The following is an 18,346-nucleotide window of genomic DNA, read 5'->3' on the forward strand; positions in this document are numbered from 1 at the left end:
CCCTCTTCTACCCTGTGGTGTCGGCAGGTCTGAGTGGAAAGCAGGAAGAATACCTTTTCTGTTTGCACGAGAAACTATAAACTTCAGTCTCATTCTGGATCAATGAGGCTTTTAAGGGTAGGACCGGGGACCTAACCATCATTGCATACCATCTAACCTAATCCTGTATCAATCCTATAAAGTACAGCCTTCTGTACTCCCCATTTTACTGGTGAGAAAACTAAGGTTCACCCAGGTGACATAACTGATCCATGGTGACAGAAATCAGGTCCAAGCCCTCAATCTCATTCACTGCCTGTGTTCTCAACCCTCCCAGCACATTAGAATCACCTGGGGGGAATCTTGTAGAATACCAATGTGTGATTCAAACCCAAACCAATTAACTCTGAAACCCTAGGGGCTGCAGGGAGGCCTCAATGGTGGTTGGATTTTTTTTTTTTTTAAGTGCCCCAGGTGATTCTAATGTGGTGAGAAGGCTGCATGATTTGGAGAGCAGGTGATACAAATTCCCACATCAAATGGGTGCTTTGTTTGGGAAGTAGGGGGATGCTTCCATCAAAAGACAGGCCAGCAGCTGCCTCTGGCAGTGGACTGTGTGTTGACAGATCCACAGGACTGGTACAGGAGCAGGACATTGTATTGTGTAATGGTTAACGGTTGTAGTCAGTTTCTGGAGACAGAAGTCTTGGGTTGGAATCTGTGCCCCTCACTGACCATGACTTTGGGCATGTTGTTTTACTCCTGTGAGGCTCAGTCTACTCATCACTAAAGAGGGGATAATAAAGGACTCCACCTTAGAGGTGGTTGTGCGGAGCAAGTGTCAGCGTACATCTACTGAGCTCAGCACAGATTTTGGCACCTTGCGGGCAATTAGTCACTGTTAGCTACTGATGGCAATGAACACAGCCCCAAGCACATGCTCTAAATACTAAGTAGCTTCAAAGACAAATTTTAATTCTCAGAAGGATTTCTGCCTCCTCACTTCTGATTGTCAAGATTTTAGACTTACCCTCTTCACTTGAAAACTGAACTCATTTGCCTTGGTTTAGCATCAGGGGGAACTGTCCTACAGGTGGCCGATTAGCAGTCTGTTGACAGTCTGCAAACAGGCAGTCGGGGCTGGGGTTCGGAACAGGCAATAGAAGGAGAGCTTTAAGGGCTCTGACTGCAGGTGGTGGGGCCCAGCTAGGGGAACTGGGCCCCCTGGAAAAACCTTCAGCTCCCAGTAAGGGAGAGGCTGGAGGCTGAGGAGGAGCAGGACCCAGGCTTGGAATGGAATAGGGGTCTTTTACTAGGATCCAAGGACGTCCCTTCTACACCCCAAGCCCGGTTGCCTTTTGGCTTTTTTTTGGTGGTGGTGGGGTACCGTTTCACCACCTAACAACTCTACTTTCCATTATCTCAATGTGGTTTATCCTTTTTCTTTTTTTTTTTTTTCCGGTATGCGGGCCTCTCACTGTTGTGGCCTCTCCCGTTGCAGAGCACAGGCTCCGGACGCGCAGGCTCAGTGGCCATGGCTCACGGGCCCAGCCGCTCCGCGTCATGTGGGATCCTCCCGGACCGGGGCACGACCCCGCGTCTCCTGCATCGGCAGGCGGACTCCCAACCACTGCGCCACCAGAGAAGCCCTGGTTTATCCTTTTATGCCCAAATCAAGCCTTGGCTATTCTGTGCCTCTTTGAGGACCAATCTAGATGAAAGTTAGCAGTACTTCCCCCAAGTGGCTATAGGACTTTACGTAATTTTGCCTGGAATTGTTAGTTGCCTTTGTATGAGCATATCTTGTTTTAAAATATTTTTGAGTTCTAGAGGTTGGAGACCATGTTTTATACTACTAGGCAACCCCTCCTCCTCTTACACAAAGGTTAACACAAGTGTTTGGCTCTTAATAGATAAAAGGGCATTCTTTCCACATAAAACAAAACCCAGAAGTCAAAGAAGGCTCAGAGATCTTTTAATCCAGGAGTAGCAACCTGTCCTCTTGACCCACAGGCTAAACCCTACAGATATGTGTTATTTGTCCAGGCCAGTGCTTTAACACTTCACACAATTTATCAGCCCGATCCCTAAAGGCATGTGAGCCTGTGACCCCTAATCTGAGCCCAGATCTCCCCAAATTCTTGGACCTTCTTGCCCACAACATCCCTAATATGTGGCTCTCCTGCCTATGCTTCCAGAATTCTTCCTGAATAAAAATCATTACTAGAGTAGCCACCTGAATTTAACCGGCTACAAATTAACTACTTTAAATCCTTTCGATAGCTCACTGTTTACTGCTGAATGCTTTTCCCATTCCCCGGCGTTCCATCATCAGACATAGAGCCTTTTAGATACATTTTCCAGCTTGTTTTTCAGGAAGCTGACAGGTAACTTAGAACTACATTTAACTTCGTTCTGCAACCCTGGTCACCTCAAAATGACCTTGGTAAATATCCCTCTTCACTCTTGTAAAATACTGGCTTTTTGTGTCTGTCCAAACTTTTGCACTTAAGAGTGAACTTTCTCAATAATCGTACCTCTAGCTCATGATTGTGGGTGAGCTGAAAGTCTATGCTGCACCAGCACCCCAGAGGCTGCAATCTGAGGATGGGATAGATCTAAGTAGGTCTTACCTCCCGTGGCCCTGTTAGGCCAAGAGGTTTTCAAGGCCTCATGCTGCACAGAGGTTAGCTCCTGCCTGAATGCACAGGAATGCAACCCCAGCAATTATTTACCAGATGGAATGTGTTTTTTTCTGTATCTCTCTGTCTTAAGGGAACTCTGTCAAAATTTTTGGTTCTAGTTTTTGACAGAGTGGATTGTAGACTTGTTATAACCTGATGAGCAGGAAGAAATTCCATATTTTTCTGTTTTCAGGAAAAATAATTTCTACATGAAGGGCCATCTGGAGAACTAGGTGTATAATAAATCACTGTTAACACCAATTATACTTACTGGAAGCCCAGTTATTTTCTTGCAAGTAGAGACAGGAGGACATGCTATTGGCTTCTGAAAACAACGTCATCATGAACTTCCTTGTGGGAGAGCCAAAGGTCAGGAAGAAAAGAGTTGCTACACTAGGGGAAATGGAAGACTATTAGGATTTTTCTCTTTTCCTTCAACTGTAGTCATCACAAAAATCTAATATGGTTTTATCCTGTGTAGCTTTTCTTACATACTTTTAGAAAGTATTGTCCTTTGCAATTTGTACTGATCCATTGATCTTAATCAGGAAGCAAGCTTTCAAGTCAGTATCACTTAGTAGCTGAATCACCTTAAGCCTCTCCTTCCCACTTGGAAAATGTAGCCAATGGAAATGTATTTATGTGTCTAGCCTCCTGGCACACATGAATTCCATTCTCTTGCAAGCAAAAAATCCCAAAGAAAAGGGCATCTACACGCAAATGATTTTAACTAGCATGATTTCAAACAGGAAGCTAATGAGAAACAATCTAAATGTTAAAACAATAGGCTGTTTAAATTATTTATGTGTTGGAGATATTAATTACCCTTCTTCTATGAACAGATTCCACCTTCTCCCTTTTCCCCACTAAAGGAGTGGAAAATCAAACTCAGAAAGGGCCCCTGCATCCCTTCTTTTTCATCACAGTGATTGGTCCATGATGCACACATGATCTAATCCAGGTCAAAGGTTTTCCCTGAGATTTTTCTGTTGAAAAGACTTTGTCCTCCCTTTCTGGTGGAGAGTTGTATGACTGAGTCCCACATTTGCAGGTGGCATGGCCCCCATCATGTGGAGAAGTCTGGAAGGAGAAGGAACAGCAGAGAACTCTGGTGACATCAAGCCCCTGGCCCCTAACACTCAGGCAGTCCTCAGGGCTGCCTGGTTCTTGCAGTTCAGTGAGCAATCCCACTATTTTCCCATTAAATTTTCCTTTTCCTTAGCTAGTTGGCTTCCTGTTATTTGCAACTGCAAGGGTTCTAACTAACAGCTTGTGCATTCATTAACATTGATGATTAGGAGGACCACACAGCAGCATGGAAAGTGATTTTGATGAATTTTACAAACAGCACCCTATAAAATTATATGAATGATATCATTACAGCTATTTAATCATTCACGTGCAAAATAAGTGGAAAAGAAGTACCTTAAAGATGTAATGAATGTTTAGCACGGTAGAGTTATGGGTGATTTTTTTTTTCCTCCATACAATGGGGTAAAAAATTTATCAAACTACGTTCAGTATGCAAAGTTAAATGTGGCTTATTTGTTTTCTACAACTGACCAAATCTTCCTCATCAACTTCCTTCACACTGACCATTAACTGTATCTTAGTCTCTTTGGAGAGGAAAAAGGCTTTAGTTTAAAAGAGTTGCTTTGTTTTTGTTTTTAGGTAAATGGCTAATCTTGTATTGTTTCCTGCCCTCCTTTCCAATATAGTGCTTTGGTTCATTGCAGAGCCAGGTGCTTGAGGCAATAGGAGAGAGTGAGCTTTAGATTTGTACACCTGTTATCAGGGTTGGTGTCATGGACTGAATATTTGTGCCCCCTACCCCAAATTCATAGGGTGAAGACCTAACTCCCACAATATGATGGTATGTGACATGGAGCCTTTGAAAGGTAATTAGGGTTAGCTGAGGTCACATGGGTGTGGCTAATCCCACCAATCATGGGATTAGTGGCCTTATAAGAAAAAGAAGAGAGAACTCATTCACTCTCTCTCTGCATGCACAAAAACAAGGAAAGGCCATGTGAATACACAGCAAGAAGTTTGCTATCTACAAGCCTGGAAGAGAGTTCTCACCAAGAACCCAATCAGCTGGTTCTTCCCAACTCTAGAACTGTGAGAAAATAAATATCTGCTGTGCAAGCCACCCAGTCTGTGATCTTTTGTTATGGCAGCCTGAGCTAAGACTGTTGGTGCTGACGTTTTTAGCAATGTCTCTGGGTACCTGGCTGGTTGCACTATTAACCTCTGTGCTTGGGGAAACTGTGGCTCTTTCTAGCTCAGTCAGAGCTGGAGGGTCTTCCCTTGTGACTTGCTCCCAGCTGCAGAGAAAAAAAATGTTGCCTGTCATTTCAGTAAACAAAGAATGTTGCCTGCTATTCCAGGGAACAACACGTTTCCAGGCCATCAAGTCATCAGCCACTTCAGCTGCCCCGACGGTGCACCGTGGGGGGAATCCAGGATGGAGAAAAACAGGATACTGGTTCTAGATAGTTAAGATGCACATCTCAGGAATAATTTCATGAGCCCAGGCTCTTCCATCTTCCCATAGAAAAGCACTAACATCATTAACGTGAGATGTCATTTTTTTGCAATTAGCAGTAATCTTTTAATGTTCAACTACGTGTTTTTTTGTTTTTTCAGCATAAACTCCTATATATCCTGGCTCCTCCCTTACCTCTTCAGAGTAGTTCCTCAGAGCTATCTGAGAGGCTATCTCCTGGGCTATAGTCTTCAGTAAGGTCCCTGAATAAAGCATAACCTGCAACTTTTAGGACGTGTGTTTTTCTTCAGTTGACATTGCCCCTACCTTGGCTTTGGTGGCCCTGCAGACCACCCTGTGTCTCAGCCACATCCCTCATCTGGTCACTGGCTTAGGTTACTCAGCCAGCCCATCCCTTACGATGGCAGCCAACTCTCAACTCAGCTGTACCCACACTCTGGAGGATGTGCGGAGATGTCTTGGTCCCCCTTTGGGGGGGGGCTGAAGAGGCCCAGGAGCACTCATGCAGACCCTCTGCCTGCTAACCATGCCGTAGTGGTGGTGTTGTAGCTGTCGAATGATCCTTTATTGAAATGGCTCCCTTTGCAGCCTTAACTAGCTGGGCATTCCACTGTGCCACTGTTGAGGTTATCTATGATGCCATGAGTGTGGTGGCCATCAACACAGCAGGCCCCTGGATCTCCTTAATGGTTCCAGAGAGTTCTTTGGCTAACGATTGGTACTACATCTGTCTGGCAATGTTGACAATTCCATCTGAAGTACTGTTTCCACTGTGCTTAATGTTTTTCTGCTTCTTTCTGTCCCTCGTGGTCCCTTGAGGGCTTTGATGATCAGGGAAGAGGCAGAAGGTACCACCTTGGTCTGGACTGTCTGTTCTGAATGGTCAGTTTCACTGTAATCCTCAGACCCTTCCAGGTACTGGCTGCCTTGGAAATGTCTTTACCTACAGTTTTTGGAGACAGACCCAGGGGGCCACTCTTGGGTTCCAGGGTAGAGGTGGCAACAACGTCGCCATCCGTGCACTCCAGGTTTATGACTTTGATCTCGCTGAGGTCGAACTTGGCAGCACAGTGGAGGCGACTGGTGTCTGATGACCCCAACGTGGGACAACTGGAGAAAGTTGCATCTTGGCGTCCTCTGAATGCTGAAAGACCCATGCTGTACTTTCATTCTCCTCCTTTGTACGTGTTGGCAGGGGCCAACACTGTCAGTTGTGTGACAGTCCCTTGGCTGTGTCTCATGAGGGGCAGGATACAGTTTCCCTGTCCTTTCAGGGCTCCTTTCCCTCAGTTTATCTACCACCCATGATCTCAGCCTTGAATGGAGAAGCCAGGATACACATGAGTCATTTTTTTCTCCTCCAACCTCTGTCTTGTCTTCTGATAGCACTCTCTTAGTTTGGAAAGGTAAAACAACCCATTTTTTCTGTGCAGCAAGGACACCCCTTATGTCAAACCTCAGTTCTCTGTACCCTTGGCTTAGAGCTCAGGTCTGATCTTCTGACCTTTGATATGTTAATAGGAGTGATAGGAATTTATAAAATCCTTTTCTTTTTCTACAACCTCTGACTTCTAAAGACTGTTTTCCTAGAAGCTGAAATTTGAAAGTCAAAAGCTGGATGTGTACATTTTTTTCTTTTTGCATTCCTGCTATAAAAATCTCAAACCTCCCCAAGGCGTAGAGATACCACCAATTGATCAGGCGAAAAGTCATTCCCAGAGTATAAAAGAGAATAATATATTTAAAATGTATTATCCTTATTACATTTTTTTCACTTTCCATGATGTCTTTTACCTTTTTACCTATCACCCAAACTCCCTAACAACCCCTGCCCAAATTGCAAAATGGAACAATACTAATTATTGTTTATTGAATGCTTAGTGTCAGCCAATAACCCTATAGTTGTTCATATCTCCACTGAAGAGATGAGAAATTGGGGCTTAGAAAGGTGGCTTGTACAACGTAACAGAGCTAACTCGCGGGAAAAAAACTTTAGAAAATAACATTTCTATCTTTTTTGCTTTTGCTTACTTTGGCTCAAAAGTCAAGCATTTATTCCAATACAGCAAATGTAAAACTTAAAAAGACAAAAAAGAAAAAAAATCCATTAAATAAGTTGGTCCTTAACACACTGCTTAGAAAATAGTAAGCTCTCAAAAGGAAGGCAACAGTTATTATTTATTAATATTATTTCTATTGATGTCCCAGGAGATGAGCATCTTAGTATACACAGATGAAAGTCCATCATGGTCAAAATGTTGGTACAATTTGATATTTCCACAGCTGAGCAAGAAAGTAGGTGAAGTACTTTGGGAAGGCAGAAGCTCCTGGTTGAGTTGGGGACGCGCAGTTGGCCTTCTTTTCTTTTGGCTAGGAATCCGAGAGACCTGGTCTCTTGCTCAAGCTTGGCCAACAATGTGGGGAGGCCACAGAAGGTCCTCTTTATGGTTTAGTTTCCTCATCCATAAAATGAGGGGTTTGGGGACTTCTCTGGTGGTCCAGTGGTAAAGAATTCACCTTCCAATGCAGGGGATGCAGGTTTGACCCGTGGTCGGGGAACTAAGATCCCACACGCCGCGGGGCAGCTAAACCCGTGAGCGCCAACTACTGAGCCCACACGCCTCAACTAGAGAGCCCGGGTGCCGCAAACTACAAAGCCCACATGCTCTGGGGTCCACGTGCCACAACTACAGAACCCATGCACTCAGAAGCCTGTGAGTCACAACTAGAGAGAAGCCCACACACCGCAACGAAGAGCCTGCATGTTGCAACAAAGATCCAGCGTGCCACAACAGACCCGACACAGCCAAAAATAACCAAAGAAAATAGAAAAGAAAAAAATTTAAAAAGAAAAGTAAATAAAATGAGGGGTTTGGAAATCATCAAATGGTTGTTGAGGTTTCTCCTAATATTAGGAATCCTGGGGAAATGACATCCTCAGATTTGGGAAAGTCTAGACAGCCCCAGAGTGCTGCATTGTCACCCGAACACCAACGCCTCTCTACCTTTTGTCCTCCTCTGATCTCTCCTGTGCTCAACCCCAATTCAGGGGAGGAAGCTGAAGGAATGTGGCGATAGAGGGAGAAAGGGGGACAACAAAATGCAGCTGATGGAGAATGTGGGCAAGACATAAAAATTACACACATACACTTTTAGAGAAAGGACATCAGGGCAAAGGGAGGAGGAGTCAAAGAATGACCATTTACCTTCTTTTGCTCAGCAAATAAAACAACAGTGAAATGTATGAAGCCCTCGTTCTAGGCCTGGCACCTTGTTGAATGTGTCACATGGGTTATCTTATCCCATTTAGTCCTCACACATCTCATTTTCTAGACAGGTGAGAACTAAGGCTTACAAAGTTCATCAATTTGCCCCACATCTCTATCTTAGACCATTCAGGCTACTATACCAAAGTACCATAGACTGGGTAGCTTATAAACAACAGAGATTGGGCTTCCCTGGTGGCGCAGTGGTTGAGAATCCACCTGCCGATGCAGGGGACACGGGTTCGTGCCCCGGTCCAGGAAGATCCCACGTGCCGCGGCGCGGCTGGGCCCGTGAGCCATGGCCGCTGAGCCTGTGCGTCCGGAGCCTGTGCTCCGCAACGGGAGAGGTCACAACGGTGAGAGGCCCGTGTACCACAAAAAAAACAAAACAAAACAAACATAAACAACAGAGATTGGTTTCTCACAATTTGGAGGCTAGAAGTCCGCTATCAAGGTTCAGGACAGATTCTGATGAGGACTCTCTTCCAGTTGCAGATTGCCTATCCTCACTGTATCCTCACACTACTGAAAGGCAGTGAGAGAGCTCTCTGGGGCCCCTTTTATAAGGATACTAATTCCATTCGTGACAGCTTCACCCTCATGATCTAATCAGCTCCCAAATGCCCCACCTCCGAATATTATTACATTAGGGGTTAGGGTTTCAACATATGAATTTGGGGGGGACACAAACATTCAGTCCACTTGCAATCACTAATGAGTAAGAGGCAGGACTAGGTATTGAACCTCAGTGTCTTTGATTGTAGAGCTGTACTCATAAACACGAGCCCACACTGCTCTCCTCCGCGCTAGGGAATGTTGCTATGTCACTTAAGGCTGACTTAGCATTTAATCTGGATCTCATGGCTGACCTAGCATGATGAGTTCACCACCCAGAGGCACACAGACAGTCAGGCACCTACCTACACACTCACTCACCCCTTGATAACACTCAAGAAGGCTCAGCAAAGAAAATTCAAAACAGTGAATAATATAAATAGAAAGTCTTTTTTTGTTAGATGCCATCCTATAGGGACAACTGTTTCAGCTTCTTAATTAACTCTGGCTTAACTGAATGTTGAAATTAACTCTTGTTCCTTCAGATGTAAGTTCATTGTCTGGACACATTCCCAGATCATTCTCAGATGACCACAGATTCCTGAGGTTTGTTGGGGGATGATATACATATAAATAAGTGGTGACTACCCCTAGCTAACCACATCAAGTTTTCTTAGTATCATCCCTATCAGAAAACCAGAGTAAGCCTCATTTTAGGGTACTTCTAAGCTCACCAAGGACCGTAAGAATTACAGTAAAAGATAGAGCTGTGATGTGATAGTGTCTCATTAGGGGTCTTTCACATGTGATCATTTCCCTAACATTTCAACTGTGGGATTTGTGAGGAAACTTGGGGAAGTCTGCATCAGATCCCTACCCAAAAGTCTCTGAGGTCCATACACTTTCCCTGTCTTTCTTTGTTTCATTGTAGGGATAGTATACAGATCCTGGAACCACTCAGACTCAGGTTCAAATTCTGCCTCTGTCATTTACTGACTGTGAGGCAGGGGGGCCAATCCCTTGCCCATGGAACTGCAGTAGCTCTCCTGTCAACAGGAATCACAGCCCAGATTATTTTATGGATCAGCTGAGCCAGCACACAAAACACACCAGCATAGGACCTGGAGCACAGCAGGTGTTCAGTCGCTGTGAATTCTCTTTCTTCCTGTTTCAGTATGTATTACTGTGTAACAAACCATCCTGAGGAAGTGGCCCTAAGGACTATGCATGGCCATTTGCCATGAGCGCTTTAGCTAACTTACTTGAATAACAGCCAGGTATTTGCTATGGTTCAGCCATCAGGGTTGGGCTCACCTGGAGTCACTAATGCACTCCTGCATCCCCTCAGGAGGCTCAGTTGGTCTCAGATATCCAATATGGCTTCACTCCCATATCAGGCACCTTTGCTAGGATGGCTAGAACAGCTAGCACCTGGCCAGGGTCCTCTCTTTCCGTGAGGTCACTCCATCACAGTGGCCAGCAGGGCTGGCTTCATAGGGTGCAATATGTGTAGTCACACAGGGCCCCATACCCAGAAGGGCGCCTGCTTGGTTTAATGCTCTATTATCACTGCCACTGCCTCGAAATTCTTAATACTTTTAAAATAAGAGACCCTGCATTTTCATTTTTACACTGGGTCCTGCAAATTATGTAGCCAGTACTTGTAGCCACATCTCTTTCCCCAAAGGCTCCCAGCTCCAAGAGGGTGAAAGGAGAAACTGGAAAGCTTCTTAAGACCTAGGCCAGGCCTCATACAGTATCACTTCACTGCATTCCATGGGCCAAAGCAAGTCACAAGGCCATGCTGACTCAAGGGGAGAAGGAGGAGGAAAGTCTTTGAGGCCATCCACCTCACCACCGTTTCCTTCTTCCAGAATTCCCATGAGCAGTCAGGTCCTGACAGAGCTCGTTTGGTGCTAAGAAGCAGAAACCCACTTAAGCTTCCTCATAAAAAGAGGGATTGACAGTAGAGAGTCAGAAATCTCCCAGAAAGAAGGGTAGCCACACTTTAGGAAGATAGAAATGAGAGTTAGGAACTCAGAGCCTGAGGCTATGCCTTGCCTCTCAGGGATCACATTGGTTTCCTCGGTGAGTCAGCCATGGTCTGGGGAGAGCAACAGGAACCTGGTCACCCAGAAGAGACAACTGTCCCTTCCCGGGGCTGTAGGCTGGGTGGGCTCTCAACAAGGGGCTGTGGGTAAGGTGGGCCATATAACCTGATGGGATGCTTGTCTTTATTTATCAGCTATTTATGAAGGGCCAATAATTATGAACAAGACCATGTCTGGGCCTATGGGGATGTAATTTGGCCCTAGAGGACCAGCGCCCGAGCCTCCCCGAATCCCTCCTTGACGCTGTGCAGCATCTCCCTTTCCCAACTTCCGGCTACTCACCGCCAGACTGAAGCACCTTTCTGCTCCTGACGTCAAAAAACAAAAAAAAAAACACCAAAAAACAAAACAAACACGCGCGCGCACACACACACACAAAAACTCGATGCGCGCGCATGCGCATTAACCACGCAGTAGCCACCCTCCCCCCACCCCGACCCCGGGGTGGGGGGCGTAGGCGTGGCGAGTTGCTTGATTTCTCTAAGCCGCTTTTAAATTGGAAAGTTTGCTGGTGCGTCCTGTGCTCAGTTTTCGGTGGGGTAGGATCATTGAGTTTCCTAATCAATTTCTGGGCTCCACGCAATCCTTTTTAGAAACTTTTTGCTTGATATGCATCTGGAGACGTTTGCGTCCCGGCTGCAAAGCTGGAGCCGATGGAGTGGATGGAGCAGGCAGACAGACCCTGGGCTTCTCAACGAGCAACGTCAGCTTAGTTATTCCAGATACGTCCTGGCTGCCAGGTCCTCTTTTTCTTCTTTCTTACTGTAAGGGAAACTCGCCGCTCAGTAGCTTTGTTTCAAGGGGAAGTCGGTGTGCTTTGATACCCTCCGGGAGCATTTACAGGCGGGGGACACAGGTGCTGTTGGAATCCGTGTATTTACCTTCTAGAGGAATGCACTGGAGACATGCTGCACTAGAGGAGAAGGGAAGCCAGGTCAGATTGGCTTTCCAGGCGCCCCTGTGTGCCCTCCCGTTCCACGGATTCCCTTTCTTCTTCTACCCTGAAGGCCCTTGCTTTTGGCCTTGGCCAGTCCATGGAAACTGACACTGCAAGTTGAATAGACCAGGCATTTATTTTCTGATAAATCAGGCCTCTGTCCTGCCTGCACCTTTGGCCTGCTTCTGATAGATGTTGCCAGCAGTGAATACAACGTGTAGGGTTCTGGCTAAACTTTCTGGAGGTGTCAATTGTAAATAGTGTTTCCTTACATTTGGGGCAGCACTTTTGAGTTTCCAAAACATGCTCCATGCGTAATTGTCTCATTGGATTTCCTCAGCAGGTTGGGAGAAGATGGAGCAACTTATCCCTATTCTGCAGTGAAAAAACCTGAAGCTCAGAGAGGTAGAGTGACTTGGGCACAGTTGCAGGACTAGAAAGTACAATAGAAGAATAAGAAACCAGGACTTCTGATCCTTGGCCTAGAACCTTTGGGCAGTCACATAGTCTTTGGTTTTTTGTTTGTTTGTTTTTTTAAATCTTACTAATTACCCTGATAATCCTGTTGGATAACAGGACAATTTGTTCATCCATGTCATGTTCTCTTGTTGCATAAAGGAAATGATAAGGGACAAGAGCGCTGATTTCTCAGCTGTAACCTTTAGAGCTCTACCACCTTGCTAATCACTCCCTTATCCTGGATACCAGTGACTTGCCATCTTCCAAGCGTGTGGGGAAAATAGTAAAGGTGAAAGAAAGCCATTTAGCTGACAAGCTAATGCCACAAAGATCATCATCAGACCAGGAACTGGGTTGGACTCAGTGACATCATTCCAGAGAGAGCACTGCTCCCCCAACATGTGCTGCAGCATCAAGGCCTTAAGGATCAGGAACGTGGACAGCTCTCCAGTTTTCAACCAAGGCTATGCTACATTTCCTTCAGTAATCCCATGGCAGAAAACGTAGTGACCTTCAGAGCTTTGGCTTTTTAATCAGGCTCTGTGATTCTTATTAAGGATAAGGTCTAGGGTGATTCAAGGGAAAACAGCAGAAAAGGGGGAAAAATCCTCTTAATTCTTGCCCATGCATTCATAATAGGTAAAGTCAAGAAGGAATAGAAGGCCACTCTTCCGGGGCTAGTTGACCTTAATTGTCTGTCCTCGGTTAGGTGCTTTTAGCCGGGAGATACAGAAGAGGAACAGTCTGACAGAAGTCGTCACTAATGGCCACCTTCATTCAGTACTTCGGTCATTTACCAACATTCATTGAGTGCCCACTATGGCCCAAGCCCTGAGGATACCATGATGAGAGACACAATTTTGATGCTTGACTTTTTCCACTCAAACCTACCATAACTTATTCTATTTCCCTGTTGCCCTCACTTTTCTTCCAGTGCCCTTCCCAGCTGAGTTCTGATTCCTGATCATTTGCGTCATTTTTAGCAAGACACTCCAGAGGATGTAGTACTGGTACAGCAAAACCTCCCACTCCCATCTGTCCCAGTCCCCACTCTTTCAGGATAGGATACGCCCTAAGTCCTCCTTCAGGTACTGTATATCCCTTTCACCTCCTCTTCTAGGGAAGATGCTTCCAGGTCAATGGTTGTGAACATGATATAAAATAAACTATAATTCTGATCTCCATAGAAGTTCCTTCTTCTGAATGCATTTGCTTTAAAGCAATGTTCTGCAGGGAGCCCCCATGGTTTGTTATGCTTCTTTTTCCCTTTCTTCCTGGTTCCCTGGGGAACCACCGGCCCCTCTATCGCTAGCCCTGTGGTTCGAGTTGATATTCATCCTGCTTCTCCTTAGAGGGGAGAACCTTATTTAGCCTGAGCCATTCCAATCAGAGTGAACCCAAAGAATTTGCCTGGGAATGCTGGAACACAGAATCTTTTTTCTTTGTGGAGCTTGGTGGTATGAAGTTGTGAGGCTCAGGATTGCCTCTGTCATGACGGATGAGCCTGGAATTTCCAGGGACCACTGTTGAAAGCCTGCGGACAGAGCCAAGCAAGAGAAAGCAGAGAAGAAAAATGGGCCCAGGACATGGTGGGTAGGCCCTGAATGCAGCTGGGTCTGAACCAATTCTACCTCTGGGTTAATCTGTTAAGTGAATCAATAAACTCCACTACCCCCTTTGAAAACACTAATTTGAGTTTGGTTTTCTGTTCCTTACAAAAGATAGCCAACTAAGAACTACCCTTAGGCTAAGGCTTCCCAAATGGTGTGCCATGGTGCACCTGTGAGCTTGCTTATAGATATTACTTGAGCTTGATGGCCCTAGCCTTTGGGAGGGACTCAGGGCAGCCAGAGTGCCAGGGCTGGTCACCTCTAGAAGCAAGTAGCTTTGTCTATTTATCCCAGTGAGACAACAAACGCAAAATTTTAACGTGCCCCATTATGGTGATTTTAAAATGTGTTCAAAACTCCTCCATTCCAAAGGTAGAGCCTACTTCTCCTCTCCTTGAATGTGGGCTGAACTTAAGTGACTTGCTTCTGAAAAATAGAATATGGCAGACAAGAGAGAGTATGACTTCTGAGGCTAGGTCATAAAAAGACACTGCCACATTTGCCTTGCTTCTCTTGAACTGCTCATCAAAGGGGAAGTCAGCGAGCACTCATGCAGTAGGGGCTGAGGTCCACAAGCAGAACTGAGGCCTCCCATCAATGACCAGCACCAACTTTCCAATGTTATGAATGAGCCACCTTGGAATAGAATCCTCCAGCTTCAGTCAAGCCTTCAGATGATGGCAGCTTTGGCCAATATCTTGATTGCAACCTCATGCGAGACCTTAAGTCAGACTGCCCAACTAAACTAATCCTAATCCACAGGAACTGGGTGAGATATTGTTTATTGTTGTGTTAAGCTAATGAGTTTGGGGGCTATTTGTTATGCCTCAGTAGATAACATTTATACCCAGAATGTGAAAAAGGTTGGGAAACACTGTGGACATACCCAGCATTCTAGAATATAATAGAACCTTTAGTTTTAGTTTTTTTTTTTTTTAAATGATACTTAGTCAATAGCAGCTTTACAACATTTGAGATAACAAGCATTTAAAAATACATTCAAAGCAAAACAAAAGTTCCCTGTGCTTGAAAACATACTTGCAAACCACAATTACCAGTGACAGCTCTAAAAGTTTTTTGTTTTACAACTACTCTATTGTCATGGAAAGGACTTCTTACTGAATAGAATTATGGAGTTTAAGACAATGTGGGGCATGACAAACCCAAACAGGTCTATGCAGTATATTCATGTTTCACTTTCATGAGATTCTTAAGAGCTGGTGACAGTTGCACCCTTGATCTTGCTAAAGGAAAAGAAGCAGGAAGCTAATCAGAAGATTTCTCCCATAAACTTTCATTGAAGAGTTTTCCAAAGTAAAATCAAGAGGCCTACCGTGGCATAGAGGTTTCTCCAATCTTCAGGATTCAAAAGGCCTCATGTGCTTTACTCTCAGCAATGTTTGAAATGCTTCTTTCTTAACCCTGTATTTAGGATACATAATCAGAGGACGAATGCCCAAGTTCTTTGTTTATGCCGTTACTTATGTAAGTGCAGCAATGCCTCCACTTCATTTATAACTGTTATGTAAAGAACAACTAAACAATCTGGAATTGAGAAAAGAGCCAGGGCTAGCCTAGAAAGAGTATGAGCTAAACCAGTGTTGACCAGTCCACACTTGCCAACTCCACCAGTTTCACTTCTAGGTAAGCCCATGGGCTCTCAGTCAGAACTCTGTCTTTCTTACTCTAGACAGTATTCTTCCTACATTGGTTATCTATAGTGTGAGCCCACAGATCAGAGGCATCACGTTATAAAAGTTGGAAGCTTCTAGAACTGTACCATCCAATACAGTAGCCACTAGCCACATGTGGCTATTGAACACCTGAAATGTGGCTGGATTTAATTGAGATTAAGTGTAAAGTGTAAAATCTCTAAATAGAAAACACATACACACAGATTTTTGAAGACATAGTATGAAAAAAGGAATGTAAAATACCTCATTAATACTTTTTCATATTAATTACATGTTGAATTGATAGTATTTTGTATATATTGGGTTAAATGAAATGTATTATTAAAATTACTGTCACCTGTTTCTTTCCTGATTTTTTTTTTTAACGTGCCTACTAGAAAATTTAAAATGACAATATGCAGCTTGTATTATATTTCTACTACACAGTGCTGGCCTAGAAGCAGGCCTACTCACACTCATTCATTCATTTAATTATTCAGCTTATGCTTATTAAATGTCTTCTGTGTGTTGAGGTCTCGGCTAGGGGATAGGAATGCAACAATGGACACAGACCTTGCACTTGTGAAGCAAGTGGTACCCACTACGGTATAAGAGAGACTGAAATCAAAAGTGACAACACATATCTAAAAGCAGGGGACATTTAATCCGGAATATTTTAGGTCATAGGATTATTAGGGCTTTTAGAGTTAAAAGCCAGGCCTACATTACTTACCATCTAAGGCTTATTGTTTGAAGGCAAAATATAATAGGTGTTGATAATAATGGCCACCCTGGAGTCACTCAGGAAAGGTTACCTTCCACGGGGCCTGTTCTAGTCTGCTGTATATTATGGCTACAGCCATACAGATGCTCTTCCTCACTTAACTAAGAGGCTTTGCAGGGCAGTGACAATGTCGTTTGACCTTGGTCTCACCCAGTGTCTCCCACACAGAAGATACTGAACAACACATGGAGTTAAAATATGTCATGCGTACTCATTTAAGAAAACAAACATATCATATACTTTAGAAAGAGTTCTGCCCCAAATGCCTAAAAAACAAAAAGTTTGCCCCTTAAACTAGTAAGCTTTAGTAATTTAAAAACAAAACAGTCCTCTTTCGAAATATAAATCAATGCATACCTGATGGTGTAAACAAAAAGTTCTGGAATATCCAAATTAAATTCTCTCTCATGACCACCAAGATTAAATATTATATATGAGGGGTGACCCTGGATAGCACTGTTTGACCAAGGCCATGATCATGCATCTTTCTTCTTCTCTGAAATGCTTTACAAAAGAGTCATGAGTTGTCAAAATAAAAAACACAAGTTGCAAAGGGAAACATTTTGCTTGCAATTCTTATTACATTTTTAGTACCAGTCAAGGTAATCAGTCATATTAAAAAATATATAATTTAATTCTCAAATAATAACTTTGTTCATCTTTCTCCTAAAGTACACTGTCCAAAGAATCCTGAATATATTCTTTAGTTGATGTACACATGCCGACGGACAGCAAAATGTTAGAAATGAAAGTAGAAATGTTATCCTTTTATAAACATAAACTTGGTCTCAGAGAGGATGAGAAAAAAGAGCGAGCATAAGAAAAAACGCAAAGCTTTAGAGGAGAATTGTTTCAATTTAAGTAACTGCAGCATCTGCAACTTTGGGCGGGTCACTCAGAGTACCATGTATCTCCTAACTCAGTGCTTCGAGTGTGCTCCTCTATAAATGCATGTTAAATTAACCACCTAACAGAACAAGAAAGCAAAAATAACTATACAACAGTTAGTCCACCGTTACCAAAAGGGTAACAAGTTCACAAATAATTAATCGATCCCCAGATTTCCCACCTTCATGATCTTCTGATTTCTAGTAAGGCCTCCCCTCACAGTTTTATCGGACATGTTTTGTACTCCAGCAAGGTCACCCTCCTTTCCCATAAAGAGAGGAGGAGGGAAGTTCATTCTGAATAGGTTGGTGGACAACTAGTCCATTTTCCCTTGGGCAATTTGGGTTTATCTAAATTCAGGTTAAATTCAAATACAGGCAGGAGTAAGTCGTTCATCAGTTCCTGACCACTCAGCAGGAGATGCTGTTTATGCTTTGTTTTGCACAATTAAGCGAGAAAAACATGGCTTAATAAATACACAGGCACCCCTGATTAACCATCCTCCACCACCTCCAACCCCCAAATGCCCCAGATCTGCTCAGACCCCATTTGGGTATAATTCCCATGGTCACTTGGATCCCAAAGCTTCCAGAGTGCTGTCTGGTCAGGGAGGATGTGGCATGTCCTGTGTGGCAAACGTCCTGTTTTAAGTTCCAGCGGGTCCTTCTCCAGGGTCACAGGGCCTCCAGTCTTCATGGGTGAAGATAGCTTTTCTTAGCTGCCCTGTGACAACTGGGTTTCACATTTCCTGAAACTAGATCTGTGGAAGGAGTCTCTGAAATTAAGGAGGGAGAGAGAACAGAAGTAAGAAACATCAGTTAGCCTTTTAAAGAGGAAAATCACTCACTAGAAAAGCACATCAATCATGGAGAACTCAGTAAGTAAGTAAAT

General features: G+C 44.1%; 1 protein-coding gene and 1 pseudogene across 1 annotated transcript in view; both read right to left on the reverse strand.

The window, feature by feature from the left end:
* Positions 1–5,762: 5,762 nt before the first annotated feature.
* LOC131760820 (large ribosomal subunit protein uL11-like) lies at positions 5,763–6,342 on the reverse strand (annotated as a pseudogene).
* An 8,705-nt stretch (positions 6,343–15,047) lies between these two features.
* The window catches only part of DOCK8 (dedicator of cytokinesis 8), a 225,745-nt gene continuing 222,446 nt past the window's right edge, over positions 15,048–18,346 (reverse strand). The window contains exon 48 of the mRNA XM_059073322.2: positions 15,048–18,230. Coding sequence (XP_058929305.1) covers positions 18,170–18,230 — 61 coding nt within the window. The 3' untranslated portion in view covers positions 15,048–18,169. The remainder of the gene's footprint in view (positions 18,231–18,346) is intronic.

This window comes from Kogia breviceps, chromosome 8, assembly GCF_026419965.1.
Source record: "Kogia breviceps isolate mKogBre1 chromosome 8, mKogBre1 haplotype 1, whole genome shotgun sequence".
NCBI classification, from domain to species: domain Eukaryota; kingdom Metazoa; phylum Chordata; class Mammalia; order Artiodactyla; family Physeteridae; genus Kogia; species Kogia breviceps.